The 24,507-nt window shown below is 39.9% G+C and overlaps 2 protein-coding genes across 9 annotated transcripts in view; both read left to right on the top strand.

Moving 5' to 3' along the window:
* The first annotated feature begins 234 nt into the window (after positions 1–234).
* On the top strand, positions 235–1,956 carry LOC129510850 (collagen alpha-2(I) chain-like). The gene is made up of 2 exons (XM_055327139.1): positions 235–1,423; positions 1,916–1,956. The coding sequence occupies exons 1-2, from the start codon at positions 235–237 to the stop codon at positions 1,954–1,956; spliced, it is 1,230 nt and encodes a 409-aa protein (XP_055183114.1).
* ITSN2 (intersectin 2) overlaps positions 391–24,507 on the top strand; it is a 128,006-nt gene continuing 103,889 nt past the window's right edge. For 3 of the 8 annotated variants that reach the window (XM_055327237.1, XM_055327234.1, XM_055327231.1), the window contains exon 1: positions 1,270–1,423. The gene's annotated coding sequence lies outside the window, so the exon portion shown is untranslated. Of the gene's footprint in view, positions 511–531; positions 964–1,269; positions 1,424–24,507 lie in introns of those variants that run through there. The other 5 variants (XM_055327238.1, XM_055327232.1, XM_055327235.1 and 2 more) reach the window with 3 other exon arrangements.

Raw genomic sequence — 24,507 nt, 5'->3', positions numbered from 1 at the left:
GATGAGGGGCTGGAAGTGTTGAGAAGAAAGAGATACTCTGATCTCAAGGCGGCCATAGCGTGGGGAAGAAATGCTCAGCTTCTGCAGACCAGGTGGTGGGGTTTGGGGCCGGACGAACGTTTTAACGCTCATGACAGTCTAGGGGGTAGCTGCTCTCCCAAGTGGAGGCGGGTGTGGAGGTCCCCATCATGTTGGCCTTCTTCATGCGGCACTGAGGAGGGGGAGGCATGCTGGATGGATGGCCTTGGGTGCGGCCAGTCCCGGGGCTCTACCAGACCCAGAAGCAAGGGCCGGGACGACCTCCCGCTCCGGCCTCAGATCCCCGTGCAGGAGAATTCCAGCTCTCACATCAGCGGGTTAACCTCAGAGTCGGCTTCGGGGAGAGGCCCACGTGGGGTGCAACAGGCAGCGTCCCATGCGGCCAGGCCTTCCACGGAAACCTCGGGGTTCCGCAGCGGCAGGAAGCGCACCGCCCAACCTCAGCATGTCACCTCGCGGAGGAGGAGCCAGGTGGGCCGTCGCCGCTCCGGGAAGGGCAGCCGGGCCCGGGGCTTCGGGGCGTCCCCGAGGGGACGGCGGGGCCCTGGCACCAGGCCCGCGGGGTCCGGCGCCCCGGGACTCTGGGGGGGGAGGAGCCGCGCCCCCGCCGACTGCGGGCTCCCGAGGGGTGCTGGCCGCCAGCGGGCGGGCCGTCAGCTGCCCGGCCCGTCGCCTCGCTCCCCGCCCCCCGGCTTCCTGCGGAGGCCGCGGCCGCCATGTTGTTGTGGGGCTGAGGCGGCGCCGCGGAGCCCGAGCGGCCGTGACAGGCTGCGCAACAGGTTCGCTGTCGGCGGCCTGGAGACGAACCGGGCGGCGGCGGCGGCGGCCGAGCAGCGTCTCCCGGCGTCCGCCCGCGGCCGCGCTGCCGGTGCCGAGGGGCGCGGGGTCGCGTGTGACGAGCGGCAGGCGCGGCGGGGGCGCCAGGTGGGTGAGGCGGCCGGCCCGGGCGGCGGGAGGGCGCGGGGCAGGTGCTGGCGCCGCCGCTGCCGCCGCCGCCGCCGCCGCGCTCGCCGCGGGGAGGCTCGGCGGGCCGGGCCGGGAGGCGGCTGCGCGCCCGGGCCGCGGCGGACCGGCCCTCGGGAGCCGGAGCTAGCCCCCGGCGGGCTCGGCGGCGCCGGGCGGAAACCTCCGCTCCCGGTTCCTGCCCCCGCGGCGGGGCCCCGGGCGGACGCCGAGCGGCCGGGGCCGGGGCCGGGTCTCGAGGCCCCCGGCCTCCCCGGCAGGTGCGGGCGGCGCGGAGGGCCGGGGGCGGCGCGGCCCCTTGTGTTCGGGGTGTCGCCAGAAGACGGCCCGTGGGGGCCCCCGCACGCTTCCTCGGGTCCCCCCCCCTTTTTTCCCCTCACAGAGTTGGCTTTCCTTGGTAATGGCTGGTGCGGAATGTCAGGTGAGCCGCATCCCGGTGCGTCAAAGTAGCCCGAGTCACGAGCAGCCAGTGGGCGGATGCTCGGCGTCCGCCGCTCGCCTTAACCCAAAGTTGGGAAATGTCAACGATTAGACTTTAGCGTTATTGACGTCCAGGGTATACAGGAAGCCCGGAGAGATGTAATCTCCCAGACCACAGAAAAGTTTATTGCTTATTATTATTATTATTATTATTATTATTATTATTTTGTAAAAGATGCCTGCATGTGCGCAGTGAATGGGTGAACAGAGGCTGAAACTACAGTTGGCTTTGCATTCTGTGAGAAGATGCAGCGTTGGGGTGATTGATCATGTGCTTTGGCGTTGAGTGATTGCCGGTGGCAAGTATGCTTGCATTTGAGACTCGCATTCAAATTATGAATTGGGAGTATGTCTGATAGAGCTAGCCGGTTTAGGAGTTAAGGTTAACCCCAAAATGATCGCTTTCTTAAATGCTGTACTTTGTTTTCACTAGTGTTTACTTTGCTTATTACCCCTGAGATGGGCGAGGTGTGACTTGGAATTTTGTGTTGTGTTAGCTTAATTTAGGTTAAGCTTCTTAAGCCTCTTAAGAAAATTAATTGCCTCTTTCCCTGTACTGGTTTGCTGTATGGTTAGTGCTGAAACCTAAAGGCAATCTGGAAACATCACGTAGAATCTTTACATCAATTAATAACGTCCCTCAAATTTTAAAGACAGTAGCAACTCTGATGTGCATGCCTTTAGGTCTCTTTGGCTGTGCCTAACCTTGTCTAGTAATTTCTGCCTCCCACCCACCCCCAGCTTTATTGAGGTGTGACTGACATTTATCTCTTGTCATTTCAAAAGTATAGAAGAAGGTGGACGTTGTTTTTAAAATCTTAACTTAAAAACAATTTTGTATTTTTCAGGGGCATGGAAAAATGTGCATTGCTGCTGTTTTAATGCAATATTAATGAGCAGCAAAACACCTTGTATTTTTTAAAGTTCTAGTGTATTTATTCCCTCCGCTCACCTTTATAAGGAAAAGTAGAATGGTCTGAAAAAACCTGACCTTATACTGAATTATTGAGCAGAAAGTTACTGTTGTTCAGATCTCAAGGCTAAAACCTCAATCTCTTCTGAATACGAGGAAATGTGTTAGGCATATTCTGGGATTGCAATTATAGTTATAAAAAATGGGATTTTTGGGATCCCTGGGTGGCGCAGCGGTTTGGCGCCTGCCTTTGGCCCAGGGCACGATCCTGGAGACCCGGGATCGAATCCCACGTCGGGCTCCCGGTGCATGGAGCCTGCTTCTCCCTCTGCCTATGTCTCTGCCTCTCTCTCTCTCTCTGTGTGACTATCATAAATAAATAAAAATTTTTAAAAAATGGGATTTTTGCAAAAAAAAAATATATATATATAAGGAACCTCTCTGCACCTAAGACCACATCTGGAGCTTTAGGGTTTTTTTAAATCCATCTCTTTTTCTTCCTTATTTTTTAGTCATTTCACCCTACATAGCAAACACTTCCTTTTTTTTTAAAGTGGAATATTCCCTCATAACCTTAAGGTTTTTATTTTTAATGTATCTTTAATAGAGTTTCACAAATTTTCATCTTACTAGTAAGACAAAAAGAACATTTTATTGGCCATCTCCTTCAACTACTTCGTTCAATAGCAAAATATATTTACCATTGTTATTTTTTGAGTACTTAGTACATGTTAGGCCTTGTGCTGTTTTGCATAATCAGTGAAAGCTCACAAAGATCATAAGGGTAGTTCTTTTTTTCCTATCAACTTAATGAGTGAAATGCTATCTGGAGGTTAACTGCTCTCTGAGCTACTAAATACAAGAGCCAGGTTTCAAACCAAGATCCTTCTAACTTTAGCACCTGTGCGTTTATCACCCCTCTAGATTCAGAAAAAATTTTTTTAAAAGTTATTTGGGCATTCAATAAATATTTGTCGTATAAGTCAATGAATGAAAATACGTGTTAGCCTACTGGTAAGTAGCATTCTTATATACTATATTTACTTGTAAAGCATTTTATGAACAGGTTCCAGAAATGATTCAGAATAAACTAATTATATTACTAAATTATATCACTAAAACTTACATTGCTAAAAATGTGGTGTATTTATTCCTGTCGGTGCATTTGCTTCCTTCTTTTTTTTCTTCTTTTTGGATTCTGATCTTTTCAATACCTTACTTAGGGAAAAATGTGTGAAATAACTACTTTTGAAGAAAGACTAAGAAAAGGCAGACTTTTTTGGTGCACTAATTGTTAAAGGCAGGATTCCAAGTATGAAGTAGAGAAAAAAAGAATGTTTAGAATTAATTCTGTAGGAACGCCTGGGTGGCTCAGCAGTTGAGCGTCTGCCTTTGCCCCAGGGTGTGATCCTGGAATCCCAAGATCTAGTCCCGCATCGGGCTCTCTGCCTGCTTCTCCCTCTGCCTGTGTCTCTGCCTCTTTCTCTTTGTGTGTCTCATGAATAAATAAATAAAATCTGAAAGAATTAATTCTGTAGGTGAATAGATCTGAAGATGAAGGTGCATCAGAGATGCTGGCTTTTTTTCTTGAGTTTAGATTTTACTTGTACTCTCCTGTAACTATAGAGCACAGCAACTGATGACAGAAGACAGCTGCTGGTGTTAGAGTCCTTTTGGGTAGACTGCATTTTTGTAGGTATTCTTTGAGAAGGAGGAACTGAACTGATCTTAAAGGATCTTAAGGCAGAGAGGAAGTGGGGGAGGAAGAGAGGAAACGGCAGAAATAGGGCAGTGACTACATCAAGAAATAAGGTATTTATACAACTCTAAGAGGGCAGCATATTTCATTTGCAAATGTATAGTATTTTTGAGAGATCCACTTAAAAAATCATTTCACAGCTATATAAGGATGCTGAGTGATTTAGTTACTTGTGAAGCTATTCAGCAGTGGTTATAGGAGACATTTAGGGATCTATTATCAGGTGGTAGACATTTAACTTGTCTCATTTAAGTAAGTGTTTTATGTTTCCTAGATTATTTTCTTCACTAATGCATATTCACTTTAGAAAAAGTGTTGTGGTTAATAAAAATTTCACTTATTTGCTTTGTAACCATAGTAGATAAGATACTGGCTTTCAAGTTAATCCTCCTGCTCCTAACTCCCAACACCAAAAAGCTGTATGACCTTGAGCAACTGATTTTAATTCTCAGCTTCTGTTTCTCATCTATAAAATGTATCTATCTCATAGTTTTATTGTATGTGATATAAAGTGCTTAGCACAGTGACTATTGCTTAGTATAAGTGCCCAATAAATGTTACCACTATTCCAGATAGCTTCAGTGAGAAATTTCAAACTAGTTTAATGCTTTTTTTGGGGGGGGAGGGAAGGGTCTTTTTACCTAATGACTGGAAAAAATTAACTTTTTTTGCCTCATTATTTAATCTTATCAAAGCAATCCATATAAGACGTCTGGAAAATAAAAGAACTGATCCAGAATCCCATATCCGCCCTAAAGAATCTGTCTTTTTAGTCCCCTTAATTTGGGGTAGGGAAGAAACATAGCCTAAAAGAAGAAAACATCTATATCTGCAAAAGAAACTACTGCTTTAGATTATCACTTCCAAGTTTTCAAATCCAGGTGCTTAAATAATGTACTTTTTTTTTTTTTTAATAATGTACTTTTCAGTGTGAAGAATGCTTGCCTGGTATGAGGCTGACAATGGGAAAGAATGGTCAAGAATGGTGGGCCGCATCAAACTTGGAGAGTCCATGCAGATAAACCCCAGGAAGGTTTATTTTTTCTGACAGGAGGGCACTGATAACTACGCTTTATCATATTCTTTTTCCTTTAACACATTGGTATATGTATTTGGACACTTTTCACCACCCTACTGCCTCTCTTTCACACTTAAGAATGAGTGCTTAAATATAAGAAGTAGGGCAGGTTAATAAATTTCACAGCATATATAGCATTTGGTAATTTTACTTTTTAGTGAGCATGGAATACATTTTGGTGAATATAAGTGAGAACTTCAAGATTAATGAAATTTGCAGAGAATGATGTGGACTAAGATGCATGTATGTGTAGCACTTTGTAACTTTGTGGTAAGTCCTGGAAACAATGGTAGAACAGAAGCTATAGTTTAATTTCTATTTACTTTCTCCTCATCAAGAGCATTTTAGGCTTTCCCTCTTCCAGAGTTCCAGTGAAGTTCCAGCTTATAAATTGATTTTGTCTTACTGAAGAGACAGCCTATATTGGAAGGCTTTCGTTGTCCACCTCTCCTTCCTTCTGGTGTCTGGTTCTCATTCTGTGATTCTGATTTGAAGTTTTGGGCTCCAAGGATCCAGTGTTCCACTGGTTCCAGAGAGATGAGTCACTTGTATGCTTGAGATGTTCAGAGCCATTTAGACTAGATACAGATAAACTAAAACTTTTTTTGAACATTACTCCAATACCTCGTTGTTGTTTTTTTAAGATTTTATTTATTTATTCATGAGAGACACAGGCAGAGACATAGGTAGAGGAAGAAGCAGGCTCCCCACAAGGAGCCTAGAGCAGGACTTGATCCCAGGCCCTGGGATCAGGTGCTGAGCCACCTAGGTGTCCCTCCAGTATCTAGGTTTTATAGTCTTTGTAGCATGATGGTGACCTCATCTCAAAAAAGTACTTGCTGCAACTCCTTCTTAAATACATCTTTGTTACTGCTTTCCTCATTAGATTGACTTTACCTCACATTTGTATTTCTAGGGGCTTCAATGGGGAGGGAGGGAGCCTCCCCCCCTCCCCATTTTATGTCATCTGCTTTAACTTTTTCTTTATTATCAATGGCCATTTTTCATCTTTAAAGAATTAAACCCAACAGAAGTTACTCATAAATCTGGTACCAAATTAATTTTTTTTTAATAAATACTGAATTCCTTCATGCCAGGAACTGGTCCAGGCAATGAGCATATGAGCTCATTCCTGCCATTGTGCTCCTTACAGTCAAGAAGGAAGAGAGATAATAAAATGTCTAGAAGTTAGAATTTGCTAGGGCTATGAAGAAAAGTAAGGTAGGAAATGAGGGTACAGGGAATGTGTGAGCAGTTGGGTGGGGGGTAATTGGGAGAAGTAAATTTGCCTTACTTGAAGTTACTATTAAGGAATTCAAGATCTGGGAAAAGATTATTGTGTGTGTTTTATGAGTAAACTTAGTATTTTACATCATTGTAACATAAATGTCTATAATCGTGATATTTCTGTTGGGTTTGCACCCAGAAAATTGGAAAATTGTAAAGCAACAAGCAGATTGAAAGAAGAAAATAATAGTCTCTAATAGTCATATTACCCAGAGAAATAGTCAGTATTAATATTTTGGTAGATCTCCTTCTAGAAATTTTTCTTTGCAAAAAATGGAATTATACGCTCTGCTATGTAATCTGCTTTTTTAGCTTACTAGCATTTATCAAAAATATTCTATTTTATTGTATATCTTCCCATATTTTTACTCATTTAATCTTCAGCTTCTCCCTAAGAGCTAGTCTATTATTTATTTATTTATTGTTAAGATTGAACAAGGACAGGTTTAGTAATTTTCCCAAGATCCCATAGCTAATAAGTGGTAGAGAATATGAACTTAGTCTGACTCTGCATCTTGGGCTCGTATTGGTTTTATAGCGTTAAAGTATTTTGTAAGTTTTTAAAAAAATTTTAAACTATGTACAGTTAACATCTTTGTAACCATATCTGTGTGCACATCTATATTTCCTTAGAGTAAATTAACAAGTAGTTGTAGTAGTCATATATCAAAAGGTATGGGCACTTCCTGTGCCCTTTATAAATGTATTGCCAAGTTGTCTTCCAGAAAAACTTGTTAGTACCAAAGTGTGCTGCCAGTGAAACCAGTCCTGTTTCCCACATCCTCAGAAACATTGTTGTTGTTTTTTTTTAAATCTACTAATTTGTTAAAGACTACCTTGTTTTTCTTCATTATCGAAGTTATACTTTGAAAGATTTTTCTTCTTTGAGATCTCTCTCTGCCCTTTCTCACTTCTTAGGCATTTTCATCTCTCGGTTATTTCTAAGGATTCTTTATGTTTAAGAATAGTAACTCTTTACCATGTAGATAAATTTTTTCCCGTTTGTTTCTTAATTTTGTTTTTAGATATTTATCAATGATCGTAGCTATCATTTATATAGTACCTCCCATATACAGCACTATTTTAATTCACTACATTGATTCCCTCATTTAATTTTTACAACATTCCTATAGGATGGGTGCTGTTATTAGCCTTGTTTACAGAGTCCTCTGACATTTTCTATTCTCAAACATCTTTTTCCTCTGTGTCTTTGCCTATTTCTGTTCCCAAGTCCTAAAAATCTCTTTTTCTAGCCTACTAGATGATACTTATTAATTGATTAGTTCTTCATTACTCAGTTGAGGCATTTCTTCTGGGATTGCTCTTCTATATTCCCTGCTCTTAACATCTTATTCAGGTCTTATACAACTCATAACTTGGTAAATATTTGTTGATTTGAATTAATGGTGCTCATGATGATGATGGTGATATCAAAAAGGGAATCCACCTTCCAAGTATATAAAGAAACTTATACCAAGGACATAAACATTGGAACTGGACTTAGAAGGCCAGGGAGGAAAGTGGGGAAAGGAGAGACCTAGAAACAAATTGAATGAAAACAGACTTGGAAATTTCCCATTCTGGGAACAGCAAGTTACCTAGAATGGCTTTGGGGATTATCAGCCTTGCCTCTGGAAAAGCCTAAGGAAATAAATCCCTTTTACCCCAGTACACCTGTTCTAGTGTTCAGAATATTTGAATTTTCCTTCCAAATCTTTTCCTTTTAGCTCAGTTTCTCTTCTGACTTTCCTCTTTTTTCCAGGCTAAGGGGGGCAGTTGGAGGGTCCTGATGTAATTCTGGTAGGATTTTGAAGTGCCCTAGGGGGATTAGGGGAGAGAACTGTGAAACTGTTGTCTTTGGGGTCTTGGGGTTCTAGTCACACTCCTCTCTGGCCATTGGGGTATTTGATTAGATCTCAGTTCCTTTTCTTTCCAGCATTTATTATGTTTCTGTTCTGATTTTGTTAAGAGACATTTTCCTCTAAATTTACTAGTTAAATTTTGATACTGCCTGCTGGTCTCTGAATTATATTAACTTTTTTTTTTTTTTTTTTAGATTTTATTTATTCATGAGAGACACAGATCTCTCTGTGTCTCTGTGAGGCAGAGAGACACAGGCAGAGGGAGAAGCAGGCTCCGTGCAGGGAGCCCGATGTGGGACTCAGTTCTCAGACCCGGGATCATACCCTGAGCTGAAGGCAGATACTCAACTGCTGAGCCCCCCAGGTGTCCCCCTTTTCCTCTTTCAATTTAACTTTATTTCTCATTATGTAACTTAAACTTAGATTTATTGGTAAAATAATACATGCTGATTAAAGAAACTTTGTAAAATAGGAGAAAAAAGTAGGAGAAAAAGTTAATGTCATTTGAAGACCACCAGCCAATAAAAACCACATTTTGATGTCTCCTACCCACTCTTTCTCTTTTTGTTGTTTTTAACATATACATTGTTGTGCATGTTTTATAATACCACATGGTAGTTAAGAATAACATGGCTTTTGCTGAGTGGAGTTTTAGTTTCAGCTTAGCTTTTTATTAGCTTTGTAAGTGTAACAGTCTCACTAAGCCTCGGTTTTCCCTTCCTTTAAAAGTGGAGATTTCATAATAATTCTTAGAGTTGTCAGGAAGATGAAGAGATAATGTATGTTTGGTGTGGCCATCTCATAAATTCTTTATAAATGTAACAATAATAATAATCAGGCCTGTCTTTTGGTTGGGTTAGCTGGGGCTGCTGCCCTGGGCTCTAGAGGAAAGGGGGCAGCATATCAGGGACACATTACGTTTTCTGAAATAGTCAAAGTTCAGTTTCAAAAATCTAACATTCTCAAGGGACCTATGAAATTGTTTACGATGAGACCTTTTTTAGACTGTAACTTATCTTGGGCCAACCTCGCAGTTGGTGACTGGCCCTGAGCCTCAGACCCTTCCAGGATGGCCCTAATACAATGATGATGTCAGTGATAACATGTAAAGACCTATGCGTCAGGCTTGAAATTTGGTAAGTACTCAGTAATTATTGGCTGCTGTTATTATTTTCATAGTGATACACATTTCTATCATAAACTTTTAATTGAAAGAACATAACCAGTTTCCATGTTATTGCATGGTTTAGCCAAACTTATGTTTTTAAAAGTAGGTTTATTGAGATATAATTTAGATACCATTATGAATTTGATACTTGATTTAAGTAGCAGCATGATACTTGGAGTTCAGTGTATTCCCCATTGTTAGGCACTCCTGTTACTACCCGTTTTTTTTCTATAATAACTAATAATTGCAGTAAATATCTTCACATTTCCCCCATTTATCATTTTTTTTTAAGATTTTTATTTATTTATTTATTCATCAGAGAGAGAGAGAGAGGCAGAGACAAAGGCAGAGGGAGAAGCAGGCTCCATGCAGTGAGCCCGACGTGGGACTCGATCCCAGGTCTCCAGGATCACGCCCTGGGCTGGAGGCTGCGCTAAACCACTGAGCCACCTGGCTGCCCTATCATTATTTTCTTATGACAGATTCCCAGAATGAAATTATTGGATTATTGGATATGAACAGTGGTAGGGTTCTTGCTGTATGTTCTCAAACTGCTTTCTGAGGAACTATACCAATTTGCATTCCCATATGTCAGCACTTACTCCCCTCAACTCTTAGCCCTTAGTATTAGCCAAGGCAGTGTTGTTCTTTTTTAAATTTTAGTTAACATTCAGTCAATATTGGTTTCAGGAATAGAATTCAGTGCTTCATCACTTACATAAAACATCCAGTGCTCATCATAAGTCCCTCCTTAAGGCTCAAGATAGCCATCCCCCATCTAGCCCATCTTCCACCCTCTTCCCTCCATCAACCCTCAGTTTGTTCTCTATCATTAAGAGTCACTTATGGCTTTCCCTCTCTCCTTTTTAACCCCCCTTCCCATATGTTCATCTGTTTGGTTTTTTTCCCCTTAAATTCTACATATGAATGATATCATATGGTATTTGTCTTTCTCTGGCTGAGTTATTTCACTTAGCATAACACACTCCAGCTCTGTTACATCTTTACAAATTAGCCAACGCTTTTTTGTTGCTTTTTTTTTTTCTTTTTTTGAATAGGTTTTTCAGGAGAAACAAAAGTTCATTTGCATTTTCTTGATTAATTTATGTTAACATTTATTACCCAATTTCATTTCCCCTTTGGAAAACTATTTAAGGTCTTAGTGTTTTCATTATCTATTTCAGTAGTTCTCTGAACATTAAAAATATAGACTATGATATTTGTTTTATTTTTTCCACATTTACCCTTTAATTTTGTTTTCAATGAATATCATATAAATGAATCTTAACTTTTTTCCTGTGTGTTTTCTTGAATGGCTTCAGAACTTAGAAAGTTATCTTTGTTTCAAAGGTGATATTTTACTTGAAGGTGATGCATCTACCTGAATGTTTTCCCTCTGTACTTTTTTTTTTAAAGATTTTATTTATTTATTCATGAGAGACCTAGAGAGAAGGTAGAAACACAGGCAGAGGGAGAAGCAGGCTCCTCTCAGGGAGCCTAATGTGGGACTCAATCCTGGAACTCCAGGATAAGGCCCTGAGCCGAAGGCAGACACTCAACCGCTGAGCCACCCAGGCATCCCTATACTACTACTACTACTACTACTTCCTTCTTCCTTCTTCCTAGATTTTATTTATTTATTCATGAGAGACACAGAGGGAGAGAGGCAGAGACATAGGCAGAAGGAGAAGCAGGCTCCATGCAGGGAGTGCAATGTGGCACTCATCCGGAGACTACCGGGATCACTCCCTGAGCCAAAGGCAGAACTTAACCGCTGAGCCACCTAGTGTCCCTCCCTCTGTATTTCTTACTCAAGACAAGTAAATAGTTCTAATATTTAGTCCTTATCTGAGACTGAAGAGAACAGACCAAATAGCCGGTTCCCCCCACCTTCCCCTTACAGCGGTGTAGGCTGAGTCACAAGCTATTCTTAGGTGTTTTTTTCCCCTTTGTGTGGGTGAATTGTCTTGTTTAGTTGTTGACTAGTTCTAAAATTGATTTAATTTAAATCTGCAGTATTATTTGAATAGTAACAACTTCAGTATTTACCATTTCTGTTCGTTTATACTTGTTTAGTTTATTGGTTGATTCTTTGTAGACTAAACTTAACATTTATAAAAGTTCAGATTTATAATCTATTTAAACATCTTAGGCTGAAGATGGCTAAATTGCAGAACTACAAGTAGTAACTAGGTTTGTATAGAAAAGTATCTTCTTTGAAGCTTTTAAGTCTCAACATGCTTTGCATATTGGGACCCTAAGCCTTTAGATAGAAATAATAGTAACCTTTTTCTCAGATATTGATTAAAGTAAGAAAAATATGCCCTTTTTATTAGTAATTGGTACAACAAACTAAAGTTGTACCAATTACTATTGTGAAAATCAAGATAACTATTGTATTTTTTTTAAAGACAACTGCAAGTCTTTTTTTTTTAATTTTTATTTATTTATGATAGTCACTCAGAGAGAGAGAGAGAGAGGCAGAGACATAGGCAGAGGGAGGAAGCAGGCTCCATGCACCGGGAGCCCGACGTGAGATTCGATCCTGGGTCTCCAGGATCGCACCCTGGGCCAAAGGCAGGCGCTAAACCGCTGCGCCACCCAGGGATCCCGATAACTATTGTATTAAAAATAATGTTGAAATAATAGTAATAATTGCCATCATTTATGAGCACCTTCTATATGTCAGATGTTTTACAGACATTCACTTAGAACAACCTGGCATTTAGATATGGCACTTATAGTTTAGGAAGTTGAAGCTATGTCATGTGGAGTCCACAAAACTAAGGAGTATCTATGCTGGGATTTAAACACAAGTTGGTTGATGTATTTTCAGAGTTCAAGTTATCAGCCTTCTTGTCCTCATTGCAATTGAAAGAATCCTAACCTCTAACAGTTAAAGCATTTGTGTTTCTTAAAGGATATCTTAGTGCCAGTCACAAGGCTGACTTCTGGACACTAGGTAAATGAACATGAAGAGAAATTCATAGGACTTCACAGTGTCATAGAGGTGGTTGGCATGAAAATAAAGTTTAAAAATCCTGGGTCGGGGGATCCTTGGGTGGCTCAGCGGTTTGGCGCCTGCCTTTGACCCAGGGCGTGATTCTGGAGTCCCGGGATCGAGTCCGGCGTCGGGCTCCTGGCATGGAGCCTGCTTCTCTCCCTCCTCCTGTGTCTCTGCGCGCCTCTCTCTCTCTCTCTCTATATATATATATATATATATCATGAATAAATAAATAAATCTTTAAAAAATAATAAATAAAAATACTAGGTAGATGTAGTTTAGTGGAGATGTATACAAGATGAAACAAGAATGTGGCAACAGAAGCTTTTGTAAATGGAAGTATCTTTGAGGAGGTAGGTAGTTCCACAGGTTCAAAGAGGGGGGAATGAAATAAGATGGGGCAGAGATAAAGGTGAGAACATACTCCAACAGTACAGAAGTAGGCAGAGAATAAACCCTAAAACACCTTGTAAACCATGTGAAGGAGATTAGATCTTTAATGTAACAGTTTTGTTGAGATATAATTCATACCATAAAATTCAGCCTTTTAAAGTTTACAATTCTGTGACTTTTATTATATTCACAAAATTGTGCAGCCATCACCAATATCCAATTTTAGAACATTTTTAAAAAAGATATTTATTTGAAAGAGAGGGAGGAAGAGAGCAGGAGCAGTGGGGAGAGGCAGAGAGGGAGGAGCAGACTCCCCCGCCAACCAGAGAGCCCTATGCAGGACCAGATCCCAGGACCCCAGGATCATGACCTGAGCCGAAGGCAGACATTTAACTGACTGAGCCACCCAGGCACCCTCTAATTTTAGAACATTTTCATCATCCCCCAAAGAACCCCCTTATCCATTAGCTGCCATTCCTATTTCCCCCCAGCACCCCCAGCTCTAGGCAACTAATAATTTACTTTTTGTCAATTATGGATTTGCCTCTTCTGGACATTTTATGTAAATGGGAACATAAAATTTGTGTGGTCTTTTGTGCTTGGTTTCTTTTAAAACTATAATGTTTTTGTATATTTGTTATAGCATACATGAATAATTCTTTGTTATAGCATATATGAATAATTATAACATGAATAATTCACTCCTTTTTATGGCTGTTCTGTTGTATGGATATATCACATTTGGTTTATCCAGTCATCAGGAGATAGACATTTGGATTGTTTCCACCTTTTGGCTATTATGAATAATACTGCTGTGAGCATCTGTATACACATTTTTGTGTGGACATAGGTTTAGGTTTTCATTTCTCTTGGGTTCATACCTAGGGGTGAAATTGGTAATACATGGTAACCTATGCTTAGCATTTTGAGAAACTGCCAAATTGTTTTCCAAAGCACTGAATCATGTTACATTCCTACCAGCAATATATGAGGGATCCAATTTAGGAGATTAGATTTTATACTCTAATGAGCTATTACATAGAATCGCAGTGGAAAAATGGCTGAAATTTTTGGATTAGATTGCTGCTTCTCCAGTATGGTTCAAGGCACATACTAGGTCAGAAGGCTTTTCCTGATGAGTGACACTAAAATGTAAGTTATTTTCTTTTTCTTAAGGGCTACTATTTCATGTTCATAGTTTTTGATTTATGTGAGCCCATTTGGCTCTTTTGCAACTGTTGCATGTATAATTCTTCATCATGGAGTTATTTTTCTTTTGGAAAATGGAAGCAGGTACTTAGGTTGGGTCTCTTGTGCCACTTAGGTGGGCCATGGTTAGAATAGTTTGAAAATAATGGAATACATAATGGAAGGATTATTTCCCACTCTAAAATTGTAAATTTGTATACATTTTTAAAAGTGGGACTTAGTGTATTTATAATTAAGAGCCTTAGCTATGGTACACCTGGGTACCTCAGTTGGTTAGGCGTCTGCCTTCAGCTCTGGTCATGATCCCAGGGTCCTCAGTTCAACCCTCCACATTGGGCTCTCTGCTTAGCTGGGAGTCTGCTTCTCTCTCTCCCTCTGCCTGCTACTCTGCCTTCTTGTGCTCACTTGCGCGCGCGCTCTCTCTCTCTCTCTCTCTCTCTGTCAAGTAAATAAATAAAATTTTTAAAAAAAATAAAGTCTTAGCTGTGGAATACATGAATCCACTGTATTGGCTTTAGAGGTCTAAAACCTTAGGAATTGTATGCCGCATTTTGTGCATTTGTGTTTTTTCCAGAAAGAGCAACTATAAGTTTGCCAGATTTTTTTTTTTTAAGTCCATGGCTCCTCAAAATGAAAAAACTCAGATTGGTGAGGAGAATTTGTAAATTTATGTTTTCGAAGTATTTGGGGGAAGCAAGACCTTGTTTGGATTAGGTATTAATGTTCAGAGATATTTTCTGGACACACCGTTGGTTTTGGTGGAAATAATTCCATAATAGGGTATCTCTGTCTTGCTTTGTGTTAGTTTTTCTCCCTCTCAGAGCTTGGAGTTTGCTTTTAAAATCCTCATTCCAGGGACACCCAGGTGGCTCAGCGGTTAAGCACCTGCCTTCCGCTTTGGGCATGATCCTGGAGTCCTGGGATCAGGTCCCATGTCGGGCTCCTTGCATGGAGCTTGCTTCTCCCTCTGCCTGTGTCTCTATCTTTCTGTGTGTCTCATGAGTAAATAAATAAAACCTTTAAAAAATAAAATAAAATCCTCATTCCAATTTGTTATTTTATATTTGCTTCCTCAGTGGATTGGGATGTTCTATTTAAGAGCATTCTTTTTGCTGCAGTGATAATATATTTTCCAGTAATTGAAACATACTGATATTTTTAAAAACCCACCTTAAATTGGACTGGTTAGAATAGGAAAATAGATGGATGCTTTTATACCCATCGGCTACTGGTTTCATTTTCTTTACTCTCTTGTTCTGTTTGTATTGGGTTAAGAATGGAAACTACCTGTTGCAGATGGACTTTCTGTGTGTGGTGTTGGTTTCGGATGCCAGTCTCTTTAGGCCTCTGTAGTAGGATGTGTGTGGAAAAGTGTACTTTTTTCTCTGTAACGCTAGCACTAGATGTAGCATGGTAGGGTTTGAGAGGAGATTGATAATTTTAGTTAAATGTTTCTGTAAAACAGATTTGTTACTTAATATTGTTTATAATAGACTAAAATATAGACAAGGGCAAGGCTCTGGGTTATATTTGCTATTGTGTTAAAATTAAGAGTGTGTAGTAGAATACAAAAATATATATGGTCTTGGTCCCTAGTTCCTGTCCTCCTAAAATTTTTGGAATTTCCTGAGTGGTAGAAGTGTCTTTTATTCATAGTAAGCCCTTTCCCATTATACCTGAGGTATGCTAATGAGGTGGCTTAGAGTGTTACCCCTATATAGCCTGAGGATTAGGATACCTTTCACCCCACCTGCCAACCTTCAGGAAGAGGAGATGGGCACTGGAGATTGAGCTCTATAAAAGCTCTAGAACATTGATATTCAGAGAGCATCCAGATTGGTGAATGCATTGAGGTGCTGGGAGGATGATATGCCTGGAGAGGGCATGGAAGCTCCATGCCCTGTCCCCCATACCTTGCCCAGTGTGTCTCTTCCATTTGGCTGTTCCTGAATTGTATCCTTTATATTAAAACAGTAAATGTAAATAATTTTTTTCCCTAAGTTCTGAGAGCTTTCCTAGCAAATCATCAACCCAAGGAGGGGATCATGGGAATCCCTGATTTGTAGCCGGCTGGTCAGAAGATGGCCCAGGACTAGTTTCCAGTGCCTGAAATAGAGGCAGTCTCATGGGACTAAGGCCTAACCTGTGGGGACCACTTAACTCTAGATAGGTAGTGTCAGAATTGAATTGTTGGACATCCAATTGATGTCCAGAGAAAAACCCCCATAGAAGGCATTGCTCATTTTTTTTTTTTAAAGATTTTATTTATTTATTCATGATAGTCACAGAGAGAGAGAGAGAGGCAGAGACACAGGCAGAGGGAGAAGCAGGCTCCATGCAGGGAGCCCGACGTGGGATTCGATCCTGGGTCTCCAGGATCGTGCCCCGGGCCAAAGGCAGGTGCCAAACCGCTGCGCCACCCAGGGATCCCCATTGCTCATTTTTTAAGACAAATAAATTTACCAGTAGACTTCTCTTCTTTGAATTACTAAAGTCATAATATTTGTCTGTTTTTATTTTGATTTTTTTCTGTTTTATAGATCTAGTAACATTTATTTTTTTTACATATTTTTAAATTTAAATTAAATTAGTTAACATATAATGTATTATTAGCTTCAGAGGTAGAGGTCAGGAATTCATCAGTCTTATATAACACCCCGTGCTCATTGTATCATGTGCCCTCCTTAATGCCCATCACCTAGTTACCCCATCCCCCCACCCCTGCCCCTCGATTAACCCTCAGTTTGTTTCCTGTAATTAAGTCTCTTATGGTTTGTCTCACTCTCTGATTTCATCGTTTTATTTTTTCTTCTCTTCCCCAATGATCCTGTTTTGTTTCTTAAATTCCACATGGGGTGAGACCAGATGATAATTGTCTTTCTCTGATTGACTTATTTCACTTAGCATAATACCCTCTAGTTCTATCCACGTCATTGCAAATGGCAAATTTTATTTTTTTAATAGCTGAGTAGTAGTCCAAATTTGTCTGTTTTTAGTTACTTCACATTTTGGTATATGTGTTTTATATGAGATTTTTAAAAAATAACAACAAAATTTGGAAAATAAAAAATTCTTCCAACTTAAGTCAACTACTTTTACATACTAATGCTTTTTTTTAAAAAAAGTATTTATTTATTTTAGAGAACATGAGCATGAGCAGGAGGGGGAGAGGGAGAAGATCCTTTCCCTTAAGAGGTTTTCTTCTAATCCTTGACATGTGCATATATAATTTTTTTTTAAGATTTTATTTATTCTTGAGAGAGAGAGAGAAACAGAGAGGCAGAGGCAGAGGGAGAAGCAGGCTCCATGCAGGGAGCCTGATGTGGGACTCGTGGGACCTGGAGCCTGACGTGGGTCTCCAGGATCACGCCCTGGGCCGAAGTCAGCGCTAAACCACTGAGCCACCCGGGCTGCCCGCATATATAATTTTGAATATTTGCATCCATATTCTAGAATTGTGTATTTTTTTTAAATTTACTTTATACCACAAACATTACCTATCTACTACAGCCTGGAAATTATGATTTGTAATACCCATGTAGTATTCTGAAATTTATTTTCTTGATTCTTTCTCTATTGAATGAATTAACCTAATTTGTGTACTCAGTAGTCAGAAAAAATTGACAAATTTTCGTATGAAAATAAGGTGATAGGGATCCCTGGGTGGCGCAGCGGTTTGGCGCCTGCCTTTGGCCCAGGGCGCGATCCTGGAGACCTGGGATCGAATCCCACGTCGGGCTCCCGGTGCATGGAGCCTGCTTCTCCCTCTGCCTGTGTCTCTGCCCCCGCCCCCCTCTCTCTGTGACTATCATAAATAAATTAAAATTTAAAAAAAAAAAAAAGAAAATAAGGTGATATAGTAAAAGATGCCTTCAAATTGAAAGGCAATAAGCTGGATGAAAAGCATTTATGATACATGTTAAGAGTTTGGGAGAGTGAGGGAAAGAAGTGTGAAATGGTCATGGAGGGGCCAGGAGAAGGGGAGCAGATGGGCTAGGGAAACATGGACTTGTCAGGCTGGCAGGAGTTAGTGTTCAGGAGTTTAAAATGATGTCTGTCAGTCAACACCTTCATTCATGTGCCCATGGAATAGCAGTAGGGTTTTACCAGATGCATAGTATACAAGAAGAGGGGAGAGTGAACCTGAGGGTGTATACAATGACTTATTTACGATAGTGGACTGCAATACTTAATTTGGGTAAGGAGGGATATTAGGACCTAAGGAAGAGGATGTTAGGACATAAGGAAAAATAAGGGACAAATGACAAATTGCAGCGACCATTATTTTGTAGGTCCTGGCAGAGTTAGAGAATTGCTGGAGTCTGGGAACTAGAAAGAGTGGGCTGTTGAATGAGACTCTGGTGAAGGGAGGCTGGAAGTGGGTTATAGAGGAGTGCAGTCATCATGATAACAAGGCCTAGGGTGGGACCTGGAAGTGCCTGGCTAAGATAAGATGGAGGATAAGACATTTGGAATATATCGGGGTTCAGACTTGGAGGCCAGGATGTGAGCATGTTCGTTTGTGTGGATATTGACTTCACCAAGAAGTATGGGAATAATGGTGGAAAGGGGATGGTGAGGAAGGTGTGAAAGCAGTTGAGGAACTGCCATGGTGATTTTAGGGGACAACTGAGGAAGAGCCAGTGGTCAAGTCAGATACACTAGGTGTCTTTTTCAACTTTTATTTATGAATAACGTCAAACATATGAAAAGTGAAAGCAATCACTTATTTTCTATTTACCTTCATTTACCCATCTACTTTTTAATTTAATGTGTTTGTATTTTTGCAGGAGTTTTAATTCTTTTTGGAAGAAGGCAGGCTAAATAAGTCCATTTCCAGATTCCTTTCCAGAAAAGTTATTGTGCTGATTTACATTTTTATCAGCTAGGTATCAATATAATACTTATTTTTACACTATTGTTATAGTTCCTTGCATTGTTAAGCTCTTCGACATTTCATGTGAATAAACCACCACCTATTTTCCCAGAACACACTCTTCACTCTGTTTTTGCACATATTACCTTGGCCTAGAATGTTTTTTCCCCACACTCAGTCATGTAACAAATGTATTTGTAAGGCATAGCTAGGTGAGCACAAGCTGAAATGCGCATACCTGGTTGATTCATGGGAACACAATTGCATGCTACCTTCTCTTGTTACTTGAGAAATTTGTGCTTAAGTACCTGGGGACTCAAGAGATTGAAGTTTGTTTTCAGCCCTGCCCTTTGGACTCTCTGGGCCCAAAGAAAAGAGAGAAAAAAAGAGTTGCAAAGAAAAGCTGTACTTACTTAACTCCTTTTCCCTCTGCTTCCAAACTTAAATATGTCTTTACTCATCCTTAACTATCTTTTTTGTCCTATATTCTCAGAGCCAGAAATATGTGCCCCATGTTCTAGCTTTATACTCTAGAGCTGTCTACTTTCTCTGGACTCTAGGTTTCATTATTAGGTAACCGTTTTTCCTTCTCCTTTTGGAAATTAAATCTCTTCCTCTTTCTCTAAAAATAGTTTTGTTCTCCCATCTAAAAGGAAAGTCTTATAACCTTGCCTCTTTCCTAAAGCCTCTTATCTCTCCTCCCACCCTTTCTTCTGTCTTTTAATAACATACTTCTTGAGTCACCTACACTTCACCTCCCAATTACTGCTTGGTCTACTTTATTTTGACTTTTACAGCCAGTTCCTGTACAGATTGCCAAAACTAATGGCTTAGTCTTGACTTCTTTGATATTTGACAATTATGACCATCATCTCCTTGAAATGCTTTTCTTTAACCTGTATTCTGATTTTTCCTTTTTTTCAACCTCTGTTCTGATTGTTCTTTTCCTGTTTCCTGTGCATGCTTTTTTGTGGAATGTCATTCCCTGGTAACTACCAATTTGGATCTGCAGCTTGGACAGAATCCTTACCATCTCATAATGTTTCCACCTGGATGTCTTTATAGGTGCATCAGATTAGGTAACCTGAAAAGTGAACATTTTGTATCCCCCAAATCTAGTATCCAAATTTCTACTTTCTTAGAGCTTCTGTCTTGGTTAATATTACAATTCTACAGTCACCCAAAATAGAAACTTATCTTAATGCTCTTCTTATATCAGCAGCATTTAGCTAATCAGAAAATGCTGTCCATTCTAGCTCAGAAATGTCTCTTCTCTATTGTCCAAGTTCAGATCTTACCACCTGGATTATACCACTTACTCATAACTTGTGTCCCTATCTCAAGATACTCAAGTCCGGTTCAGTTCCTATATTGTTTGTCAGAATTCTCTTCCTCTGCCCTTAAAAGATGAGGTTCTTCTTTCTTATATATGCTGTTCCTATATTATTTTTCAGAATTCTCTTCCTCTGCCCTTAAAAGATGAGATTCTTCTTTCTTATATATGCTTTCCCTAGATAAAGCCACTCACTGATATGATGACAGCTATTTCCAGTCCCTAGTGACTACCAAATCTGGGTGTCTATCTTGAATAAATACTGGCTCTCCATGTCATGCACAGGGAAATGCAAATCATTAGCATGACATACTTTGTTCCTTAAATTGTGTGATCTTGGCAAGTTACTTAATCTCTTTGGCTTCTCTTTAGTTTCTAAAATGAAGGGGATGGAATTCAGTATGCTATTTAACTCTCTTTTAAAAAATCATCACATAAAATATTATAGAGAAGCCTCAGTATGTAAAATACAAAAGCAGAGCTACTTTGATTGAAATTGATATCTTCTCCCAACCCCTCCATTCCTCTTCCCTACCCAACCTCTCTTGTATCTCTTTGAGATTTCTAGAACAGCAGGGAGCAGAATTTAAAACTATTGGGTTTCTTAAGGTCTCTTTTCACACTTAAGATTAAGTGAGCTCTTTGAAATCACATGGCTCTCAAATCACACCATCTTTGAATAGGAAAGGCTCTACTATGATACTGGCTGTATACTTTCCTTTTAACCAGTCCTTCCCTCAGACTCAGGTACTTTTCCTTTCTCTGTATCGGTGCCTATCCACACACCTATACAATGTCTCTCACTCTGAGGATGCATGGAACCCATTTACTTTGCCACTGACCTCAGGTTAGATCGTTCTCTTTTTTAAAGATTTCATTTATTTATTCATGAGAGAGACACACAGAGAGAGAGAGACAGGCAGAGGGAGAAGCAGGCCCCATGCAGGGAGACTGACTTGGGACCTGATCCCGGGTCTCCAGGATCAGGCCCTGGGCTGAAGGCAGTGCTAAACCACTGAGCCACCCAGGCTGCTCATAGATCGTTCTTACACAAATGTTACCTCTTTTGTGATATGTGCCTTAGTTTAACTTACTTCCCATATAGTGGTAGTTCTGTCCTCTGGGTTCTCATAACATTCTCCAAAGTCTTTTATTATAGTGATTATTCATGTTTGATAAATAAGCAAATGGATGAATAAAAGAAGGGATGGATGGGTAGGGAAGAGGTATAGAGAATATATGTACTCTGTAAATTTCATCTTCTTGGAGAAACTGTAAAGAAGTAGGTAATTTTGCTTTGGTCATTTTCTCATGAGACTGACCTTGGTCTCCTTAGGAATCAGTTGAGGAAGGAACATTTTCTCCACAACTAATCAGTAAGTTTGGAGAGTTGGCTCTGTGTACATAGCATGTGAAGTGGAGGAGGTACTGGAGAAAGTTTTATAAGATATGCCTTCAGGAACTTGGTTATCTTGCTTTTGAATGTCAGACCTTCAGTCAAATTTATTTAACAATGTTTAATGAACATGATGCAAAGTATAATTGGAAAACCCAAGTCTTTCTATCCCAATATAAAAGCTTCAGAATTCAACAGGCAATAAAACTTTCTCTAAAAATATACTTAAAAAGTAACAAGTTATGGAAGGGCCACATTGCAAAGGATAGTTGGTCTATAATCCGTAGCTCCTGATGCCTGCAGAGTTTTGAGGAAGTCGTTTGGAGTTTCTTTTCTGTATATTCAGTTCCATAGTGCCTCGCTCCATGCTTCCCTTGCTTCATTTTTGTTAATCTTACCCAACTATTCATTTATTCATCTATCCAGCAAATGATACAGTATAATAAATGAAGTTACTATGGGATGAACAAGTGTCGTGGACAACGTAGGACACCATGATTAACTGAGAGGAGAGGACACAAGTCTTTCAGATAAGAGGTCTATTGATTTGGGAGTTGAAGAATGAGAATAAAGTGTGATAAACGTGACAAAGCAATTATAAGCATTTCTGCACGTAATTACAGACCATCAAAATATATGAAGTAAAAACTGACAGAATTAGGGACGCCTGGGTGGGCTCCGTGGTTGAGAGTCTGCCTTTTGCTCAGGGCATGATCCCAGAGTTCTGGGATCGAGTCCCACATCGGGCTCCCTGCATGGAGCCTGCTTCTCCTTCTGCCAATGTCTCTGCCTCTCTCTTTGTGTCTCTCATAAATAAATACATACATACATACAGGTTTGGGATTTGCATCCTGGCTTCGTCACTCAGTATTGGCAAGTAATTTAGCCTTTCTGTTTCTTCATCTGTGAAGTGAGTACAATATCATCTGCCTTGCAGGGATATTGTGAATGTTATTAGCACTATCTAGGTGTCTAGCAGTATCTGGAACCCGGAAGCCTATTCTACAAGTTCCTCTGTTTCTTTGAAGCTCCTTGTATATAACCTGGAACATAGTAGATTCTCAGTACTAAGCATGACACATAGATGATTAATAGAAGTGAATTGCATTAATAGTAAGCACATAATAAATTGTAGCTAGTATGATTATATAAAGTAAAACAGTTGATTTTTTTAAATATAAAGTGTCTTGAATTTTTCAAAATTTCTATTTCTTTGTACAAGTACTGTTCTGCAAGTAGAGTAGTAGAATTATTAAGCATGAGGTAATTATTTGACAACAGGTTAGAGAGAATTAATATAAATGTAGCAGATATAAAATAGTATGCTTTAGAAGCTTACTGGTTTTGACAAATTGGGCTACCATAGTCAGATGTTACATGTTACATCCATGTAATAATATGGTACCCGCATGCATGGCTGGCTAAATCCCATGTATCAGGTGAAGAAAGTAATTCTAGTACCTTCAGCTTCCCTGAAGGGATTTGCCCTCCCTTCTCATATTATTTGGTTTTATCACAGAATTATACCTGTGATTACTGAGCATCTATTATATAGCATTCTGTTGTATTATTCATAAAATATATAATGACTAAGCAGAAATCCTAGATAGATAATCTTTAAGTTTTAGATCTAGATCTAACTGATTAAGGCTTTGAGACTCTGGGATCCTATTCTTTGTCTTTTGGAAGTGCATGCTTTCTCTTAAAACTGTCTTTGGTAATTCACATGCTTAGAAAAAAAGCATGTAATACTTTTGAAGGATTTTTCTCTTAACAGTTTGAAACTCAGTCTTAGAGACCGAATAAAATAGGTCTTGCGACTGCATATCCCTAGGTGAACAGTTTCTTTGCAGGCACATGAGTTATTTTGATTTAACATTACTGATGACAATTTAAAATTGGAGAAGTAAAAGTTACACTTTTTTGGAGAATTTCTGTATTGAGGAAGTATCAGTCATAATTTATGAGACTTCTTCTGTGTTCACTTTTTCTTAAAACTGGTGACACTGCAGTTCACCCAGTCTCACAAACAAATTCTGGGAGTCATTGCTTTGATTCCTTTTACTTCATAATCCTTCATATCTAAAGAGTTCATGAGTTCTACCTGTTTTAAACCCTTAGTTATTTCTCCAGTTCATCCCATCTGGTCTGTTCCAACTGCGTTATTTTAGTTCAGGTGCCAGTTACTGTTCTCATCTCTTCTCTAACTGATCTCCCTGGGGCAGCTGTGGCCCTTTCTTCACCGTTGATTGTCTTGAGTGAAATCTATGTCCCTCTCCTTAAAGTCTTTTAACACTCGTTGTGAACTACAAGTTCAAATCCAATGTTATTAACATTACAATTCTTACCCTTTGTGCTCTTAACTACCCTACCATGGTTTAGATATTATTTTTCTGTGTAGTACACAGCTCCAATACCTGAACTTTATATTATCTTTTGAGAAAGGAGTGAAGAAAAAACCAACTCATACATAGGTGAAATTTACTCTTACCTAGGAGGAGTATTAACAAGTAAAGTCTAAATGTGGTAACAGGTTTAAAGCTCCATTGCAATAAAGGTTTTTTTTTTTTTAATTCTGTAGTTAACACAGTGTTATATTAGTTTCAGGTGTACCACAAAGTGATTCACCATAATAATTATACTCTTAATCCCTTTCACCTAGTTTACCCATTCCCCACCACCATCTCCACTCTGGTAGCCATCAGTTCTCATAGTTAAGTGTCTGTTTTTCTGGTTTGTCTTTTTTC

This window comes from Nyctereutes procyonoides, unplaced genomic scaffold (genome assembly GCF_905146905.1).
Source record: "Nyctereutes procyonoides isolate TBG_1078 unplaced genomic scaffold, NYPRO_anot_genome, whole genome shotgun sequence".
Lineage (NCBI taxonomy): Eukaryota > Metazoa > Chordata > Mammalia > Carnivora > Canidae > Nyctereutes > Nyctereutes procyonoides.
Note: the sequence above shows the minus strand (reverse complement) of the source record. Positions and strands in the feature narration are given on the sequence as shown.